Here is a 20,778-nt window from a genome sequence, read left to right as displayed (position 1 = left end):
GTCATTGTGTACAGTTCTCTGAAAGCATCTGCTCAACATGCAGTCAAATCGCTAACAACATGTTAGTTACCATCAGGAAGGGGATCGATAAGACAGTAAATATCATTATGCCACTGTATAAATCTACAGTACCCCCACACCTTGAATACTGCGTGCAGTTTTGGTCATCTCATCTCAAAAAAGATACGTTAGAATTGGAAGAAATACAGAGAAGAGCAACAAAAATGATTAGGCGTATGGGACAACTTCTTGTACAAGGAGAGATTAAAAAGACAGGGACTTTCCAGTTTGGAAAAGAGACGACTAAGAGGGAATATGATAGAGAACTATAAAATCATGACTGGTGTAGAGAAAGTCATTAAGGAAGTGTTATTTAGCCCTTCACATAACACAGAAACAAGGGGTCACCCAATGAAATTAATAGGCAGCAGGTTTAAAACAAACAAAAGGAAGCATTTCTTCACACAATGCAGTCAACCTGTGGAACTCATTGCCAGGGAGATGTTGTGAAGGCCAAAAGTATAACTGGGTTCAAAAAAGAATTAGATGAGTTCACAGAGGATAGGTCCATCAATGGCTATTAGCTAACATGGTCAGGGATGCAACCCCATGATCTGGGTGTCCCTAAGCCTCTGACTGCCAGAAGCTGGGGCTGGGACTGTCCAACAGGGGATGGTTCACTTGACAATTGCCTTGTTCTGTTCATTCCCTCTGAAGCATCTGGCAGCCACCACTGTCAGAAGACAGGATACTGGGCTAGATGAACCATTCTCCTGGGGGATCCAGGATAGCCACTCTTATGTTTTATGTTCTTAGCTGGTTAAATAGAACTTCAGCTTTAGCATCCTGGGAGCATAAGAACCAAGAATGCATTTGTGACACTGGCAGACCAGTCAACCTGTGTATGACCCATAATAACTTAACAAGAGGCGCTTCTACTGTATCAAGACAGGTTTCAGAGAAGCAGCCGTGTTAGTCTGTATCCGCAAAAAGAACAGGAGTACTTGTGGCACCTTAGAGACTAACGAATTTATTTGAGCATAAGCTTTCGTAGACTACAGCCTACTTCATCGGATGCATAGAATGGAAGACACAGAAAGAAGATATTTATACATACAGAGAACATGAAGAGGTGGGAGTAGCCATACCAACTGTAAGAGGCCAATCAATTGAGATGAGCTATCCTCAGCAGGAGAGAGAAAAAAACCTTTGAAGTGATAATCGAGATGACCCATAGAAGGTGTGAGGATATTTTAACATATTTTAACATGAGGAAATAGACAGTTCACTTGCATGTGAATTTCAAAGAGATGTATTAGACTAGCAATCAGCAACTCATTCAAAAATGAACTCTAGTTGCTAAGTGTATTTGTCTGTGTTTATCTATACCCGGTTAGAAGTTTCACAATGTCACCAAATTAGCTTGTAGATGCTAATTCCCTTTCATATCTTAATTGCCTTAATTATGTATGCAAGGTCTTCAGTTAACCTGAAAATCAAAGATGTAAGACACTTCAGGAAACCAATCATTTCTACATTATCTTCAGCTTAACTATCTGTGTTATAATGGAAGAACGGCTAATTAGCTTACGTGAATGAATTTAACTAGTTTACTGTGTATGCACAGGAAATAGAAGATTATCTTCAAAGCAAAGTACAACAGGCGATCTGCATTGGGGGAAGGTCCTTCTGTGACAATTTCTGTGAGGTCGGCTTGTCAGCCTGCTAGAATAGCTATAAAAGAGAAGGCTTGGGCCTGATCCTATCATCTCTAGTCTGCTTAAACTTTGAACAGGGAAAGTGTAAGCCATAGGACAGAGATTTTCCAAATAATCATTTGGAATAACCTGGAAAATGCATGGAAAAAACTAACAGACTTTACATCTGAGCTGCCTTTGGATTCTGATCTGTTGGGATGATTCCAGAGAGACTTTTACAAACCAGCAGTTTATTCCATCACTGTTGTGATCCTGAACTATGAACACTGAAAGTCACTTGTATGGATATTGATCTTTTAACCATGTGTAACTCTCTTCTTTCTTTTAACAATAAATCTTAGATTTCGTTATTAAGGACTGGCTGACAACATGATATTTGGGAAAGACCTGAGATTCACATTGACCTGGGGATAAGCATCTGGTCCTTTATGATCAATGAACCTCACATATGTGAATCAGGTTTTCAGTAACCCCTCACTATATTTGATATAGAATATCAGGGTTGGAAGGGACCTGAGGAGGTCATCTAGTCCAACCCCCTGCTCAAAGCAGGACCAACCCCCAGACAGATTTTTACCCCACTTCCCTAAATGGCCTACTCAAGGATTAAACAAGAGATGTTAAGAGTGACAAGAAGGGTTTCTTCAGGTATGTTAGCAACAAGAAGAAAGTCAAAGAAAGTGTGGGCCCCTTACTGAATGAGGGAGGCAACCTAATACAGAGGATGTGGAAAAAACTAATGTACTCAATGATTTTTTTGCCTCTGTCTTCACGAACAAGGTCAGCTCCCAGACTGCTGCACTGGGCAGCACAGTATGGGGAGAAGGTGACCAGCCCTCTGTGGAGAAAGAAGTGGTTCGGGACTATTTAGAAAAACTGGACGAGCACAAGTCCATGGGGCCGGATGCACTTCATCCGAGGGTGCTAAAGGAGTCGGTGGATGAGATTGCAGAGCCATCAGCCATTATTTTTGAAAACTCATGGCGATCGGGGGAGGTCCCGGATGACTGGAAAAAGGCTAATGTAGTGCCCATCTTTAAAAAAGGAAAGGAGGAGGATCTGGGGAACTACAGGCCAGTCAGCCTCACCTCAGTCCCTGGAAAAATCATGGAGCAGATCCTCAAGGAATCAATTATGAAACACTTAGAGGAGAGGAAAGTGATCAGGAACAGTCTGCATGGATTCACCAAGGGCAAGTCATGCCTGACTAACCTAATTGCCTTCTATGATGAGATAACTGGCTCTGTGGATGAGAGGAAAGCAGTGGATGTGTTATTCCTTGACTTTAGCAAAGCTTTTGATACGGTCTCCCACAGTATTCTTGCCAGCAAGTTAAAGAAGTATGGGCTGGATGAATGGACTGTAAAGTGGATAGAAAGCTGGCTAGATCATCGGGCTCAACGGGTAGTGATCAATGGCTCCATGTCTAGTTGGCAGCCGGTTTCAAGCAGAGTGCCCCAAGGGTCAGTCCTGGGGATGGTTTTGTTTAATATCTTTATTAATGATCTGGAGGATGGTGTGGACTGCACTCTCACCAAGTTTGCAGATGACATTAAACTGGGAGACGTGGTAGATACACTAGAGGGTAGGGATCGGATACAGAGGGACCTAGACAAATTAGAGGATGGGGCCAAAAAAAAACCTGATGAGGTTCAACAAGGACAAGTGCAGAGTCCTGCACTTAGGACGGAAGAATCCTATGCACTGCTACAGACTAGGGACCGAATGGCTAGGTAGCAGTTCTGCAGAAAAGGACCTAGGGGTCACAGTGGACGAGAAGCTGGATATGAGTCAACAGTGTGCTCTTGTTGCCAAGAAGGCTAACGGCATTTTGGGCTGTATAAGTAGGGGCATTGCCAGCAGACGAGGAACGTGCTCGTTCCCTTTTATTTGACATTGGTGATGCCTCATCTGGAATACTGTGTCCAGTTTTGGGCCCCACACTACAAGAAGGATGTGGAAAAATTGGAAAGAGTCCAGCGGAGGGCAACAAAAATGATTAGGGGTCTGGAGCACATGACTTATGAGGAGAGGCTGAGGGAACTGGGATTGTTTAGTCTCCAGAAGAGAAGAATGAAGGGGGATTTGATAGCTGCTTTCAACTACCTGAGGGGGGGTTCCAGGGAGGATGGAGCTTGGCTTTTCTCAGTGGTGGCAGATGACAGGACAAGGAGCAATGGTCTCAAATTGCAGTGGGGGAGGTCTAGGTTGGATATTAGGAAAAACTTTTTCACTAGGAGGGTGGTGAAGCACTGGAATGCGTTACCTAGGGAAGTGGTGGAGTCTCCTTCTTTGGAGGTTTTTAAGGCCTGGCTTGACAAAGCCCTGGCTGGGATGATTTAGTTGGGAATTGGTCCTGCTTTGAGCAGGGGGTTGGACTAGATGACCTCCTGAGGTCCTTTCCAACCCTGATATTCTATGATTCTATGAACTCACAACCCTGGGTTTAGCAGGCCCCACTGAGCAATCCCTCCCACCGCTTCCAAGACATGGATGTTTAGATGGGAGCCAAGGTCTGGAATGCCAAAAGGGGGCTGCATTTGGCATCTTGTTAACTAGGGTGGAAGCTCTTTTGTTGTTGACTTGGCAAATCTAATTATAGAATAAGTCATCAGTTTGGGGGATTGGCTGCCCTCTACTTTTTGCAGTCTGCCCGGAGTGTGGTCACGGCATTGTTGTGTAAACCTCTCTCTTCTGGAAGCAGGGGGATCTTAGTCACCTTGAGATCCCACCTGCTGCCCTGGAAGAGTTTTTCATGCATTTGCGTGGAGAGTCAGATCTGATATAAGCAGGGAAGTCGCTCAAGGAAGAGTAAGAGGCTATACTCACTGTGCTATTAACTGTCTCTTGATAGGCAGTCAGCAGCTGGGTGCTGGCCTGCAAGGCCCTTTCTCTCTCCCACTCCTTCTCTGAACTGAACCATGGCCCTAGTAGCTGTTGGTAGAGCAGGGAATGGACAGAGTTAGTACCAGAAAATCCCTCCCAAAAGTTCCTCTTCAACAGGTTTAATGGTCACTAAAATCCCTCTCCAAAGCATCTGACCTCGGTGTAGCAAAGGAATCACATGTCTAATGGAAGAGCCCCTTAGATATACAAGTCCCAGGGACCAGATTCACCTCTGGTGATTGAAGCCAAAGGAGGTACATGAGAGATGAATCTGGGCCCGTGTATGTGATGTCTGCTGTAGACTGTCTGATGGGAGCTGTCTAGCACTTTGCATGCTGTTTGATGTCTGCTGCTGTGGTCTGATTCCTGGGCAACTTCTTCCACGTCGAGTGGCAAAATGACAGAGAGGAGCATTTCTTTTTATTAATTTGAATAAGAGCAGAGAAGTCCCCCCAGCCCAGCTCCTTTTATAACTTCATTTTTACACGGAAGGTGCAACAAACTCCCCACCCGTCAGCTCTTCAAGATATTCTGTTCATGTCTGAGGAACAGGAAGTCTCCTCTGAATGAGTTTCCATACACAGGGCTTAACTCAATAGTAATGAATTCCTCTTCGAAGAAATGATCAGTTTCAACTGGTTCTCTTGGATTTGGCTACTGCAGTGGTGATTTTCTTGCCGGTCCAAGTAATGTCAACTCCATTGTAAGAACTTGATCCCAATCCAGCTCTGGCATAAAATGGCATAGCTTCCGTGGATTTCAGTGGGGCACATGCCCACTTATCCCAGGAAGAATTTGGTGCTTTCTCCCTAAAATTCACTCCGTTGTGGAAAATTCCTCCACAACTGAAGCTTGACCCCCCCTAAATCTCTGACTCTTCCCTGCTGTAACGCAAGAAACAATCTCCACCACGGTTCAATGGTCTACTCACTTCAAACATTTCCTGGAACCAGTCTGCAGTTGGTTCTTCCTCCAGCAAAGTCTTCATTAGCTTGCCAAGGGCTTCCACGGACCCTACGTACAGTGACTGAAACCAGAAGAGAAGGAGTGAGGCTCAGCACAGATCATCTGTGTGTGTGGGCTGGGGAAAGCTAACCATAACCTTGCCAGGGAGGCCATGTGTGACTGCCATCACCCAGTGCCTGCTGGGCAGAAATACAGTGGATGGTGCCAGAGGAGAATTGTTGTCACGTACCTGTATATGCAGAGCATCCTTTGCTGTCTCGCCTTCCTCTTTCGTCTTCTCCAAGGGAGGAAGGGGAAATAAACTTTTGAAACACTGATCAAGGAGCTCACGGTTATCCTCCAAGGTCAAAGATGGTTTGAGTTTGCTGGCAGAAGAAAGATAGGGAGAAAAGTCATGCATTAGACTCAGTACCACCTCCAAGTACAAGAAATGGGTCCAATGACTAGAGATTGCCTCAGTCTAGAACCCCAAATGCAAACAACCCTTCACTTTGCAGCTGAGCACCTCTTTGCACCTCTATTAAGTATTGGCTCATCTAGAAGTAAAGCTAAAGCTTCAAGTCCCCTTTTTAGAGAAACCCACAAGCTTCCTTCCCCCTGCCAGCTAGCCAGACCCCTCCCTCCCCATCTGAACTCTCCTCCATTGTACTGCATGGCCCACAACCTGCAATCTTGTGTCTTTCAAGCACAAACCTCCAAATGGACACATTCAAACCCTCAAGAACGAAAGTTCTGCTGGTGAGCAGCATGTGAGCCAAACCCTGCAGGCATCAGACTGCTCCCAACCTGACACTCCTGAATTAACAAATAAGAAGTCACCACAGTGCCAGGAAATGTGGCAGAAAATAGCCTACCTCAGATGTTCAATGGCAAGAATTGCCTTGTAGCGAACTGGAGATGCCAGGGAATCCAGTGGTTCCTTTTTAATGAAGTCCTGAAATGCATTAATAGGGACATAAAAAATGGGAAATGGATTTGAAAGGCAGAGAGGTCTTCCTCTCACACCCTGAAATAGGGCCATATGCCAGACCTGTAATAAACAGACACCGTACTCAGCAGGCGCTCTGCCTCTGAAATGGACCATAGGGCCATCTGCAGGCTATACGGAGGACAGAAAGATAATTCACCAGACACAAGCCATTCCTTCCAGTTACAGCCCACAATATGTCAGCATCTCTGCCGAGCTCAGAGTGGACCCAGCATTCGGGTGCCATGCAGGTAGCTCATGAGACTGCAGTAGTACAGTCACAGCCAATGGATAAAATAACATCTCCCTGGAAAACCAGTCTTATTGCATTACAACAAACTCCTTTGTACTTCAGTCCTCAAAGCTCCTAATCACTCACCAGCATGTAGCCAAGGAGCTCCTGTTTGTAAGAGAATTCGAACTCCTGGAAATCTCTGGTCTCCAAGATGGCACAGCTAATCTCCGTGACATTCTGGATGAGGGTTAATTTTAGGTACATGTCCTACATAATCCAGAAGGAGAAACAAGAGGATGTGGATGAGAAACTGAGAGAAGAACTAGAGTCCAGAAGATAAAGATCAGGAATTAAATCTAGCCTCAGGAGAGGAGAGAGGTGTCCACAGACCCCAGAAGGCAGAGGACCCCGGCTCTGCACCCACCTCAGAAGAAGAGAAAACCCAGGTTCATCAAATAAATCCAGGTCCACTTACACCAGAGCAGCCAGGACTCCTGCTTGATGTAGCAAGGAAATCAAGCTCTGTGCAATTTAAACAAGCAACTTGTGTATAGAAAATGCAAGAGCTGAGGGCAGATTATTTAGAATTTACCTTGTTCGTAAGAGTGATGCCCAGCACCTGAAAAACAAAATGCAAAACAGCTCTTAGCAATGTACATAGTCCCCCATAACACACATCCTCAAAATGTCCTGGCTGGTGAATATGGAGCAGAGAGAAATCACTATTGTTAAATCTTCCAAAAGGCAGGAAATGTATCCAGAGGGGGTGTTTTGTAGAGGTCACTATCAGGGGCCATACTATGTAATATTTGCATGTGTGAACTACTGGAAGATATAAGTTTGGTCAACTGTTTTTGACAATGCCTAAGTGAGAGTCTCAGTCAGACAGGGCAGAATTGAATGGCAAAGTGACGTGGAGAGGTTGCTCTGAGATGAGAGTCTGTGCCAGCAGTCAGACACCTAGGGAACAGAAATAAGGAGCACACAGACAAACAAGAAGACAGATAAGAGGTAAGGGAAGTAGTGAGTCCAAGAAACAGAGTGACAGCAAATCAGCTAAATACAAGCTAGCACTAGTCTCTCTTGGGTAGTGAAAGATAGAGCTAGATACACATACATATTAGGGGAGTTAGAGTGTTATTCTGAATAGCCTGAGTGTGACTGCATCTGAATTACTGTGTAGCTGTGGTCTACAGAATTTCAGAAGAATATAGAGAAACTAGAGAAAATACAAAGAAGAGCAACAAAAATGCTACAACATGTGACAGCTCACGCTCCATCCATTACAGTTTTAAATTTGAGTTATGTGACAAATTATTGCTCAAAGGAGAGTTTTAGAAAATACAAGCCCTCTCTCTATAAACTCAGAGGCAATGCTATCACTTCAGGGTAATGCCCCTAACCCTTATCGCACAAAAGCGCTTACCCGACAACTGGCTCTGTAATGGTGAAGGATGTTCCCTGTGATGTCTGCCTCTACTCGGGAGAGAAGCTGCTCTTTTGGAGCATGGACAGCCACGTTGCTGTATGTCAGCATCAGGGTGCTGCGAGTCTTGCCTCTTTTCCCATGGTGGTAGTCCTAGACAATCGGAAACGTCACTAGAGACAAGTTCTTCTGATTCGTTTTGCCGTGGAATTCTGATCTGCTGACCGAGGAATTGCTCACAGTAGCAATGGCAGCTTGCACTTGCAAAGCTCTTTTTAGCCAAAGATCTCAAACCACTTGCAAACAGTATTTAAGCAATATAATAACTGTGTGTGGTAGGGAGTTATTAGTATCTCCATCATTCCCACGGGTCACTCTGACACAGAGAGCCTAAAATGCTGAACCTACAGCAGTGAAGTACACGGGAGCTTAGTCCTTGACACTGGTGGGTACAAGATCAGGCGCTAAATGTCTTGCTTAAGGCTGCACAGTGAGTAAATGCAGAGCCAGCAATGGAAGCCCAGAGGCCTAGTCTCCTGCTCTATCCTCTAGATCAGTGGTTTTCAACCAGGGGTACTTGTGTACCCCTGAGGGTCTGCAGAGGTTTTCCAGAGGGTATATCAACTCATCTAGATATTTGCCTAGTTTTACAGCAGACTACAAAGAAAGCACTTGCAAAGTTACTAACCAAAATGTCATACAATGGCTTCTTTATACTACTCTATATACTACACTCTGAAATGCAAATACAATATTTATATTCCAGTTGATTTAGTTTATAATTATATGGTAAAAATGAGAAAATAAGCAATTTTTCAGTAATAATGTGCTGTGCCACTTTTTAATAATTTTATGCCTGATTTTGTAAGGAAGTAGTTTTTAAGTGAGGTGAAATTTGGGGTACAAAAGACAAATCAGACTCCTGAAAGGGGGTACACTAATCTGGAAAGGTTGAGAACCACTGCTCTAAATCAGAGGTTCCATAATTGTCATCTGTAGACCACTGGTGGTCTACCTACAGCAGGTTCGTTAGCCACATGTTGCTTGCAACACCTTCTCATTTCCGGGATTAAAAAACATAAAAATACCTTAAATGTTTTTCCATGCAAGCAACTGATGTAGTTCCCACACATTGTGCATGGGAGGGGTGCTCAAGCCATGAGACGATAAAAATCATTTGAGAGAACCCCAGCTCCAGATTGTGCTCCTCCCTGCTTAACTGCAGGCATCACACAGAACGCATACACTGGGGGACAATGCTAGCTGACCAGAGCAGACACTACCGCAGGGTTGCTGCCCCTGCTTTAGAGGGAGAGGAAGTTTGAGAGAACCCCCTGGCTCCTTTACCTTCAGACGGTCGATGAGCCCAGAAATCTTAACCTTGCTGATTGCAGCCCCAAACTCCTGAAGTGCGTTCAAGGTGAGGTCCAAGTGGCTCTCAGCAGAGAATGCGAGGACGGAAATGACTCCCTGTCACCCAAGAAAAATACTGGTTAGGATCTAACCAGGTGCCTGATAGACCCCACGACTCCATTCCTTTCACCTGAAGTGGTGTAAAGTGCCAATGAGGCCTGAGACACATGGGGAGAGGGAGGGGGCTGAGTGAAATAGCAATGAGGATATGAAGCAAAATGGCATCTGTCCCAGGCCAACTCAGAGCTGAGCCCCACAGGGAGCATTCAGGGATTACTTGGTAAAGTGGGGAGAGGGACAGAGTCCTCACCTCTCTCTCAGGGGCTTCCATATAATCTGTTGTTGTCAGAAATTTATGAGTCTGTGATTTAACGTGGACCAGGTCCTGACAAACTGCTAAGGATGTTCCTAGCGCCTTATACAGGAAACTCTGAAAGAAAGAGACCAGCACTGAGATATCGGTAACACAACGTGCCTGTCAGTACAGACCCAGCTCAGCAACATTCAGGAAGGAACAAGATAGCCAAGTCCAAGCATCCATACTGCAGAAACATCCCAACATCTAGCCCAGCCAGAGAACCAACAATGCAGTACAGACAAGCAGCCTGTCCAAGCAAATATTGGAAGGGTGGGCGGGGGGCAAGAGAGCAGGGAACAAGTAAAAACAAATTTTATATGCAGAATAAAATATAAAGTAATGAAGCCTTGAGAGAAGCCTTATGCAGCCCCCCAATCAGAATTTCAAGGGAAATTAACTAGAAACTAAGCCTTAACAGATAACAAACCTTCTCTTTGGAAGGGCTGGCATAGCTGGCCATCTGCTGGCTCAACTCAAGGCTTATCTGGCTGCTCCAGGCACTGTTGTCTATCGTCTCCAGAGATGTTCTTAGGAACTGAGTGTAAAACAAGAGGTAAAGTAGATGGTTAATTGCAAGAATTTGGGGATTGTTGTGGGGTTTGTTTGTTTGTTTGTTTTCTTCCTTGTTCTCTGTTTAAACTTTCCAATATTCAGGTGTCATGGGAAGCTTATTTCCCTATTGAGAACTGTAAACATCAACAACCCAGACTTCCTCTGCCTGTTGTTCTTAAACCTTTGCCTGATGATTCCTCTCAGTCTCCAAACCCAGATAGACAGTGAATTGGAGAATGAGATGGAGCCAAGAAATCTGACCATTGAGGAGTGATTTTATAGTGGATGGAGAATAGGTCTAATAAATTTTGAACAAAGAACCCTGGACTACGAAGGACCAGGAACCTTCTCTGAAGTGCTGTGGACCCTTTATGACACCTCCCGAGAGTACCCAGGGTTGTGAGGTACCTCACTACCACCTGCCCTTAGCATGAGGAAGCCTTCTCTGTGCCTGCCAGGTGTCAGCTCCTGACTCTGCCAGCCACAGGAAACACAAGCACACCCTTCTCACCCCATCCAGCTCCTCTGTCCTTCTACAGGTAAGCAATCGGTACACTCCAACCACCGAGCCCTCTGTGCAGCCCCAGAATGTCCAGCCCCTGTTCCACTGGACACTCACAGAATTCATAGATTTGCTACATACCATGTCACCGGTGTCACCTCAGCATCACCGCTCCATTTAACACACTTAGATACGTTTAGAGTGAAAACAACTATGCTTCACTTAGATACGTTTATAGTGAAAACAAGTAGAGTCTAATTCACAAAGATCAGAGATTTGAGAAGCAGCAAGTAAAATTAATGTAAACAAATGGTTACATACAAATAAAATCATAACACACTTCTAGAGCTTAAACTTAGATAACCAAACATTCCCCTGTCTCACAAAGGACAGCTCCCCCAAATCTCTCTCCCAGCATGAAACACCCAGACCAAATGTGATCCTCCATTCATGAGACAAGCTAGCTGGCAGTTCATCCAATAGGCGAAGGATACCTGATGCAGGATACCTCTGGACCTCCAGATATAGTTCCAAGCATCCATTGTCTTCACTTGTAAACAGGGTACCCCCTATTGTTTGTTTGTTTTTCTTGTATCGAATCTCCTCTGGAGACTTTGCAACCACTTGATTAGAATGTTGCTCTATTGATTAGCATCCACTGTGAATAATTACTCATCTACATACAGCCATTCAGGCAGATAAGCATCTCCTGCCTGAAAGAAACTTGTTGATCGCTTTCTGGTGACCAGCCCTAACTCACAGACCTTAAAAGCATAAACTTCAGTATACAACCATAACGCCTTATATATTATCCATCCAGTCACTGTGCAATGATTATGATGATCCGTGTGGCACAGGTATCCAGTAAAGTCTTTACATGACACCCTTTGATTATATAGAGATCAGATCCAGGGAATCCTGGTAATCTTATGCACTCCTGTGGCCTCTGCCACTGGGCACCCAAAGGATCCAGGGTCACATTCTCAACTCTCATTGAAGTCAGCGAGAGGTTAGTAACTCTCAGCACTTTGCTGTTTCGGGCCCGAATTTTGAACAGCAGCCAGAAAATATCAAAAACCTCACAAGAGAACCTAATCTTATTTGATTTTTTAACCCAAAGAATTTCAAATGAGCCTGGATCTGGAATGGGAAATTCTAGAGTGTAATCCAACCCCAAATGGAACTCCAAACCTTCTGGGGCTTATTTGTCACTAGTTCCTTTCCTTTCATTTTCAGCGCTCGCCATAAAAATGTTCCTTGTCTGGATTTACACGAGGCTGTAAAGAGCTCTTTCTGACCAGAAAGGCTTCTCCATGAGATACAGTCACCAAACCTTGTCTTGTCTCTTTTCCTCGTTGGGTTTCTCAGAGCAAATTTTCTTTTGAGTGGCAAATAGAAAAAAAGAATCCTTTAGATGTCCCCCAGTGATGCACTAGCACCATTAGCATGCTGGTTTTATGGTTAAGTTTTGTGTTGTTCCCAGAGGTAATACAGAGTTATTTATAACTAGAGTTGGTTGAACAATAGTAAGTCCATTTCACAAAACAAGTGGGATTTTTCACCACACAAATGAAAAGTGAAAGAAACAAAAATATTTTGCTTTTACAAATCAAAAATGACCATTATTCAATTCTTTGTTTTCCCCCCTTTCCTTCCCTTTATCCCTCGTCCCCATGCCTTTTTCCCCTCTTCCACTTTGTGACTGAAAAAGCCAGAGGGGGGAGGAGACAAACAGGAAAGCAACTGGAAAAAAGCCCCCAAAAAATCAACATCAGTTTAAAAAAACTAAACATTTTCTATTTGGGTTGGGGTTGTTTTGTTTTTTGTAAAAAAAAAAAAAAAAAAACTGAAAAATTTGAAAATCTCCCATGAAAATAAAAAAGGCCATTTTTCACTGAACAAAAGTTGCAAATGAAATGGTTTGACCAGCTCTGCTTCTAATGAATAATTTATCATTAAGTTTTTCCCCAGCTGGTACATTTGGAGGGGGGAGGGAGGGCTGTGACAATACATCTGAAAGCCATCTTGTACCTGAAGCAGCATGTGCTCCCACCGTTCATGGTCCAGGGAATTCTCTGTGTTTCCTATAAAGCAGGAGGCAAAACAATAGTGTCACCTAGGTTAGCAAGAAGAGTCGTCCCAGGTATCTCCTTTGCATAGGGTGACCAGACAGCAAATGTGAAACATCGGGACAGGGGGTGGGGGGCTAATAAGAGTCTATATAAGAAAAAGACCCCAAAATCGGGACTATCCCTATAAAATCGGGACATCTGGTCACCCTACCTTTGCAATCTGTCCTTCTAAAACCCCTGGTCTGCCAAGCTGAAACATACCTGGGCTTTCAAGGCTAAATGGGACCTACGCCAACGTTCTTTGTTGGACCAACAGAAAGTATCATATTATGTACCCTGCTGGCATTTTTATTCAGCGTCAGTCAACCCACCAGGAGTGAGATGCTGAGCACTCCCAATTCCTGTTGACTTTCATGAGAGCTGAGGGTGCTGAGCACCTCACAAAACAGTTCAGCACATCAGAGGACTGGGTTTAATGTGAATACAAACTTTTCCTGCATAAGAAGAGATTCTGGACTCGATCCTAACTTGATGTAAATCGGTGTAGCTTCACTGAAGTCAATGGAATTATACTGATTTACATCAGCTGAGAATCTGGCCCTGTTTCTGAATGTCCAGCTCTAACCTACCCTTCTTTAATGTCGGCACAATGTAGTACTGGGGACTCTGTACAGCAACAACAACTAGGGAAGATACAGCTCATTTCTTAAATCTTTTTTTGAATATCAAACCCACTTGAACATTGTGGGGTCCGACGTTCATCAGAAACATCGGGTTTGTGCTCCACGTAGGGTCTGTCGTGCTCCACAGAGACTACCCTGGCACAGCTACGTCATTGGAGCTCTGCTGGCATAACCCCATAGTGTAGACACAGCCTACACTGACTGAAGGGTTTTTTCCACGGAGGTCAATAGATTCATACCACTGTAAAATTGGTGAAAGACATTTTTGGGCCCACAATACCTAGATTCTACATAGGGCAGCCACTTGGCCAACCTAGCTTTTATGGCTCAGGTTTCCTTACAGAAAGAAAACTCTGGGTTTTTTAATTGAATCGCCCTTGAAAGTAAACATGGGGTTTAATTTTCAGAAAAATTTAGTTTGCAAAATCAGACTATATATGTAACCCCAAAATATTTCACTAACCTCCAGCTTCATGGGTATTCACCTTCCCAACTAATAACCTAGCAAAGGTGTGGGGGGAACTGCTGTATAATTTCCATTCAGCTGAAACCTTCCTGGCCTGATTCTGCCCTGATTGAATTGGCCTCAGTGGTTAAACTCTGGATTTACCCCAGTGGTTCCCAGTTATCCAGGTGAAGGAAAAGTGAGGGCCCAGAACCCCAACTTCAATTCCCCACTGTTCTCATGTACTGCAACAGGAATGGCACAACACATGTCAATACGAAGCTGCATTTTGTGGCTTCCCTTCTATTCTCCATGGACCGCACTCCTCCTAACTAGCACTTTACCTTCAATGTACTGCAGCAGAGGTGGGATGTTTACTACCCACATCTCACCCACTGCTGCGTGGATAATGTGGTGCAGGGCCTTCAGTAATTGCAAGGCAGCATATCCATGTCCTTCTCTTTCATAAGGGGATGAGGCTACTACCTGTCAATGAGAGAGAAAGAACAGGCTAAGTTTTGTCAGCACAACACCAGTTTGTTCCTGAAGGAGGGAATAGTTCAGACTCTCTCATTGTGGAGACCGTACAATAGAGTTTTTGCTTCTACTGCAGTGTCTTCCTGAAGAAGCAAGCATTCTAGCTAGTACGAGGATGCAGAACAGTGTGTCTCAGGAGAGGGTAGAGAGAGAGAGACCCAATCATACACATTCCTCAGCCTGTCTATAAGCATCTAGCTATAAAACCGATTTTTATAGTTAACTGTCCCACTTCACATTCTCTATTCTCATGGTCTACTCACCAAGAGTCGCGCCAGCAGCCCCTGGGGTGTAGGGAGTTTCACTAGGGAAAGAAACAGAATAGCATTCATTATGCCAGGCTTTGCAGAGAGTCCTGCTGATGTTATTCACCTATCCATTTCCAACCTGCCCATCAATGTTGAATACAGCTGATAATAATTTGCATTTCCATAGTGCTTTTAGTCTCTGAGCATCTCAAAATGCTTTACAAACAGGAATGAATTCCGCCTCACAGCACCTCTATGAGGTTGGCATTAATTACTCCTTCATTTCACAAGTGGGGAAGCTGAGAGAGAAAGATCAAGTGATTTCCCCAAGGTCACATCAGAATTTTGGTGGCAAGGCGGGAACAGAACCCACGTTTCCTAGCTCCCTCCCATGGCCATGTTGTAATCACAAGACCATCCCTCATTCATTTTAGCCTCCTGATTGCAGACGAGAGAACTGGAGCAGACTGAATCTGTTCATTTCATAGGGCCTGGAGAGAATAAATGAAAGAGTTTCTGTTATAAACCTGGTCCACTGTAGTCGAGGCAAGCAGCTTCTTCTCCTTCCTGCTGCTTTTTCTCAGCCAGTTCCCTAAGGCATCTGCAGAGAGGCTTCAAAGTACCAGTGTACTGAGCTGGCACCACATACTCCAGAAGCCTTGGCCATAACACCTGCAGAGAAGAGCGAGACTGTTCAGTACATAGCTATTTCCATTCCCCCATCTCCAGTATCCTGCTGTCTGAATCCCTCCCTGTCATGTAGCTTCTCCTTTTATTCCTCACTGACCCTTCCCTAACCTATCACCTCATCTCTCTCTCCCCAACATCTCACTCTACCTGTCCGGTGCCCCCGCACTCTGTCTTTTAAATACACTGCCTTGTTTGGTGAGCAATTTGGCTCTAACCCAGAGATGAATCCTCTTTCCCTGCATTAGAGCATTATGGAGCTATTTAGATAGCACCATAAACTCACCCAGAACTTTACAGACCTATATAAGGCACAGTTCCAGCCCCAGTATCTGTTCAAATCCAGGATCACCAAATCTAAATTTCAGAAGGGGGGGGTTCAGACAGTGGAAAGAATTAAGGGAAGATCTCTGCAACATGATTCCTTCCAGGTAAGTTGCTTTATATCTTTTCTCTAATGTGAACCACATACTCCATGATGAAGGGGTCACACCATCCCTGACATGAATTTGACATGCTGTTCCTCCATTATGCTGACTGTGCAAAAAGCTTCCTTGTGGAGAGGTACAAGGAATGTAAGGAAGAATGTCCCTATTTCAAGAAGCAGTAGCAATAGGTCACTTACTTGGGACATTCCACTGACTGAGGTGTCCAGACATTGCAGGATGTCAATGCACAGGGTTTGGATAGTCCTTTCTTCCTCAATAGCCTGGGTGAGAAGTGTTGTACCCTGCTGTGAGATAGCTATATAGAACTTATGAGCTAGTAGCAAGACACTGGCTATAGAATCAGTGTCCTTCTCTTACAAAGCCATCTTGAACATTGACCTATGCCTGCTTTTATATTGCACCGGAAGTGCACAAACGTCTGAAGGGAAGAGCATAATAGAAACTCCTAACTGGTGGGTCAGATCCCAGGCTTAGGAAAACCCTAAAGTGAAGGGAATGATTCACTGAACACAATAGAGTTCCCCCAACAGTGTTAAAAATTTTTAAATTTGAAAAACTGTTTCATCTTTTTATCTCTGAGGAAAAATATTCAGTCTCTGCCCAATGGAAATAAATATGCAGAACCAGGGGGGTCCACTCTGTTTGTTCTGATGCCCCAACCAGCTTGGGTCATTCTGTGTGTAGTGAGTGTGATTCTATCAACAACTTACTGTAAAGTTGAACTGTTTATGTTAATACATATCATGGATCCAGTCACGGAGCACAAAGTGTCTGGAGCCCCTGGCTGTGTCCATGGATAGAAATACGGATTGAAGATATTTTTAAACTAGTACATGTAGAGTAGAGTATGTAGTGAGGGAAATAGGCAGCAAGCTTTTCCAGGCTCCTGACAGTCTGGGATGCAGCCTGCATAACCTCGGTGTTTTGCTGATAGTTTAGGTATGCTTCAACAGCCACAGAATTGGGCATCATTATGTTCTCTGGAGAGTCTATTGAAAACAAAAAGATGTGCTTCCTTGTACAAGAACATTTCACTGAAAAATGGTGTTTTCAGAATTTTCAGTGTCTCATCAGAGGTTTGAGCAACCTAGATAACTCTGTTAGATGTAAATATCCAGTGTGAGATTCTGATCTCTGTTACACTAGTATAAATCCAGAGTAACGCCACTAAAGTCAGTGGAGTTACCTTGACTTTACACCAATATAACTGATCAGATTCTGTCTCTAATCATTCAGTCCAGCTGTCCTTGAGTCAAAACTCCCACGGAAGGCAAGGGGAGCAATCAGCATGCAAGAATGGTAGGACCGAGTCCTACGTGTTAAGAACTCTCCTTACCAGTTTGCTGGTGGACACACTGAACTCGTGGAAAACATATGCTACCATATCCCATGCTGCACAATTCTCCACACTTCCTGAACTGAGCAGCCTCCTGATGAAATGAAGAACTGCCTTCCTCACCTGCAAGGGTAGAGATTACACACAAGAGTTCTTGTTATCCCTTCTGCCTGATATAGGAGATAGGATAGGAGAGTCCTTATGCTTTTGAGTTTATCTCCTTGGATTATAAACATGGCTACATTTAACACTGGCAGGAGAATGACATGCCTTCTCTAGTCTGCAGTCTCTCCCCTGGATCTGAATGAAAGCTCCACCCAGATATCCATTCATCCCATATCATTGAAAAAAACTGAAATATTTCACTGCTCCACACACAATCTTACCTTAGCATTCTGATCACTGAGAGTGGATTTCACTGCCTTCACAATCAGAAACTTTTTAACTCTTGTCTCGGGCACTGAAAGATAAGGAGAGGTGTACAGTACTTCTTTGTTCCACTCACTCACTTTCCACATTGGAATTAATCCTGGATTTCAAAGGGCCCTATTTAAGAATAGTACCGAGCTTCTCTCATCTACAGAATCAGTGGGAAAAACATAGGACCAGACTCTGGTCTCAGTTACACCAGTGTAAATCTAAAGTAATTCCACTTCTATAAATAGTGCCATCATACTACCATGATGGAAATCTTATAAAAGCGTTAGATAGACTGGGGTCACTGAAGTTAATCTGTGTTTACACCAGTATAACAGAACTCAGAATCTATAGTGTATAATACTGATGAATATCGAGTCAGGAGTCCTATTTTATTTGTATCTGATTATTGTTAACATGCATTAGCCCCAAGTTAACTTCTGTATTTGAAGTTGAAAAATACCTTGGGCTACATTCAGCACTTAGTTGAACCTGTTGATTTCTGGGTGGCCATACGGGGGTAACTTATAGCAGCATTTGGTTCCTTAGTGGATATCCAAACCACTGGTGACTGTGTGTTATAGAGCCTCAGTGCCCCATTTGCAGAGGCGATGAGTCTGTTACAGCCCTGCCATGCCTACAAAGCCTTGGTTCTTTAGCTCAATCTATAGTAGCTCATGCTTTTAGCTCTGGATCAGGGCCGGCTTTAGGCCGATTCCCCCGATTCTCCTGTGCCTAAGAGGGCCCTGCACTCCACGCCTAACAGGGCCCCGTGCCCAGTGGCCTTTTCAATTTTTACTCACCCGGCGGCGCTCGGGGTCTTTGGCGGCACTTCAGTGGCGGGTCCTTCACTCCCTCCGGCTCTTCGGCAGCACATGAAGGAGCCACCGCCGAAGTGCCACCGAAGACTCGGAGCGAATGAAGGACCTGCTGCCAAAGACTCGGAGCGCCGCCTGGTGAGTACAAGTCCCACGAATCAGACCCCGCACTTCCTAAAGCCGGCCCTGCTCTGGATGTCCCCAACTTAACCCTCAGCATGTCGGCCAAGAGGGCAGCTGGCACAGTTGCTCCTGTGTTACTTACAGTCGGCACCAACAATGGCACTGAGCAGATTCAAAGAGGCCACACGAACAGCCTCATTCTCAATCTCCAGCTGCGAGTGCAGAAATGCTATCAGATCATCAGGAGAAGAACGGGCTGCAAGGGAACAAATCACGTCCTCACTGACAACAGAACTCTTATTCTTACCATACCTGACAAAGGAAGTTACAAGGAAACCACTGTGCAACTCAGAGTCTCTTCCCCTTACCTAGCAGAACTACACAATCCAACAGCTCGGCGTGATTTTCCGTGCTGAGCGGCTTAGCTTGAGAACAGATCTGTGGGAAGAAGGGAAATGGTCAAAGAAAAGCTAATCAGAAGCAATTGAAAAGAAAATGTTCAATTAATTTCTAAGCTTCCACTTCCTACTTGTCCAAATAGAGATCTGAACCCCAGGTAGATGGTACTGAATGCACAGCAAGAATCAAACACAATGACCAATACATTCGATAAGAGAAGCTAAAGGGTTTTGAGCAGCAGAGCTGATCTAATCAAGACACAGCCACAGTTTTTACTATACAACTCTGACTCCCCTGATAATCGGCTTATGGTGAAATTGCTTTACAAACTGAGCTGGATATTAGCTAAGAAAATGAGACCGCTACCTGCTTACTCTTGAGCCTGCAGAAATCAGTAAGGCATGAGGAGGTGCCCAGGCTCTGCACTATCATTCGATAGATTTTTATTGTTAATATGCTTCAGATCTGCTGTGCCTAAACTCAAGGGATCCAAGCAAAACCACCCCTCACCTGGTTGTGCAGAGCACTGCAGATGGCTTGAAACTTCCTTTTAGGTAGAGGGATCTTATTTTCAAAAGAGACCTTCAAGAGCTGGCTCAGACTCTGCAACAGAGGGTGAAAGTCAGATGGTGGCACACACAGGAGCAATATGTAGTGATTGAAGCAGCTTCAGGGGATTCCTAGATTCCAAGGCTGGAACGGATTATTGCCATCATCTAGTCTGACCTCTGGTACAACACAGGCCATAGACCTTGCCCAGAATAATTCCCAGAGCAGAGCTTTTAGAAAAACATCCCAATCTCGATATAAAAACTGTCAGTGAGGGAGAATCCACCTCGGCCCTTGGTAAATGGTTCTAATGGTTAATTATCTCACCATTAAAAATGTACGCCGTATTTCCAGTCTGAATGTGTCTCGCTTCAGTTTCTAGCCATTGGATCAAGTTACACCTTTCTCTGCTAAACTGAAGAGCCCATTATAAAACATGAATCCCTCGTGTAAGATATTATAGACTGTCATTAAGTCACCCTGTCACAGGATAGGTCCACCCTGTCAGGGTGGTACCAGGTTGTGGAGGAATTGAAGTAGATCTGGGGCGGCCCAACTGGCCTAGTCTCCCTAGCCACCGCAGCAGTCCTGGCTCCTAGGGCAGCGTAGCCTAATGGTCGGGATCAGTGCAGCAGCCCTTCGGTGAGGGTCCACAGCCCAACAGCGTGAGTCACTAGGGCTGCCCTTCTGGGTATGGCAGTGCGGCCTAGTGGCCAGAGTCAATGGAACCGCCCTTGGCAGCAGGGCAATGCGGCCTAGTGGCCAGAGTCAATAGAACCACCTTTTGCGGCAGGGAAGTGTTGCCTAGTGGCCAGTCCTTCTCCACTGGCTCCTACCTATTCCACAAGTCCCAGCCCAGGGCCCTGTCTTGCCGCAGGGGTATCTGCCTCCAGCTCAGAGGGGATCCTTCCCAAACATGCCGAGTCAAAGCCTGGTACCTCAACTGGATCAGTGCTTAATCCACCTAGGCTACTTCCCACCCGTTCTTCAGC

The 20,778-nt window shown here is 44.7% G+C and overlaps 2 protein-coding genes across 2 annotated transcripts in view; one reads left to right on the top strand and one right to left on the bottom strand.

The window, feature by feature from the left end:
* The window catches only part of LOC135977156 (syntaxin-binding protein 2-like), a 252,736-nt gene that overhangs the window by 66,226 nt on the left and 165,732 nt on the right, over nucleotides 1–20,778 (top strand). The gene's annotated exons all lie outside the window — the stretch shown is intronic.
* The window catches only part of LOC135977169 (maestro heat-like repeat-containing protein family member 2B), a 52,247-nt gene that overhangs the window by 21,537 nt on the left and 9,932 nt on the right, over nucleotides 1–20,778 (bottom strand). The window contains exons 7-26 of the mRNA XM_065576453.1: nucleotides 19,748–19,840; nucleotides 19,207–19,276; nucleotides 18,981–19,094; nucleotides 17,867–17,940; nucleotides 17,481–17,603; nucleotides 16,321–16,404; nucleotides 15,536–15,680; nucleotides 15,024–15,064; nucleotides 14,568–14,709; nucleotides 13,055–13,107; nucleotides 10,397–10,504; nucleotides 9,922–10,041; nucleotides 9,546–9,668; nucleotides 8,199–8,351; nucleotides 7,365–7,391; nucleotides 6,917–7,039; nucleotides 6,425–6,504; nucleotides 5,800–5,935; nucleotides 5,536–5,631; nucleotides 4,548–4,652 (exon numbers count right to left, since the gene is read on the bottom strand). Coding sequence (XP_065432525.1) covers nucleotides 4,548–4,652; nucleotides 5,536–5,631; nucleotides 5,800–5,935; nucleotides 6,425–6,504; nucleotides 6,917–7,039; nucleotides 7,365–7,391; nucleotides 8,199–8,351; nucleotides 9,546–9,668; nucleotides 9,922–10,041; nucleotides 10,397–10,504; nucleotides 13,055–13,107; nucleotides 14,568–14,709; nucleotides 15,024–15,064; nucleotides 15,536–15,680; nucleotides 16,321–16,404; nucleotides 17,481–17,603; nucleotides 17,867–17,940; nucleotides 18,981–19,094; nucleotides 19,207–19,276; nucleotides 19,748–19,840 — 2,010 coding nt within the window. The remainder of the gene's footprint in view (nucleotides 1–4,547; nucleotides 4,653–5,535; nucleotides 5,632–5,799; nucleotides 5,936–6,424; nucleotides 6,505–6,916; nucleotides 7,040–7,364; nucleotides 7,392–8,198; nucleotides 8,352–9,545; nucleotides 9,669–9,921; nucleotides 10,042–10,396; nucleotides 10,505–13,054; nucleotides 13,108–14,567; nucleotides 14,710–15,023; nucleotides 15,065–15,535; nucleotides 15,681–16,320; nucleotides 16,405–17,480; nucleotides 17,604–17,866; nucleotides 17,941–18,980; nucleotides 19,095–19,206; nucleotides 19,277–19,747; nucleotides 19,841–20,778) is intronic.

The sequence above is a fragment of the Chrysemys picta genome, chromosome 22 (genome assembly GCF_011386835.1).
Source record: "Chrysemys picta bellii isolate R12L10 chromosome 22, ASM1138683v2, whole genome shotgun sequence".
Classification (NCBI taxonomy): Eukaryota; Metazoa; Chordata; order Testudines; family Emydidae; genus Chrysemys; species Chrysemys picta.
This window is presented reverse-complemented; position numbering and strand designations above follow the sequence as displayed.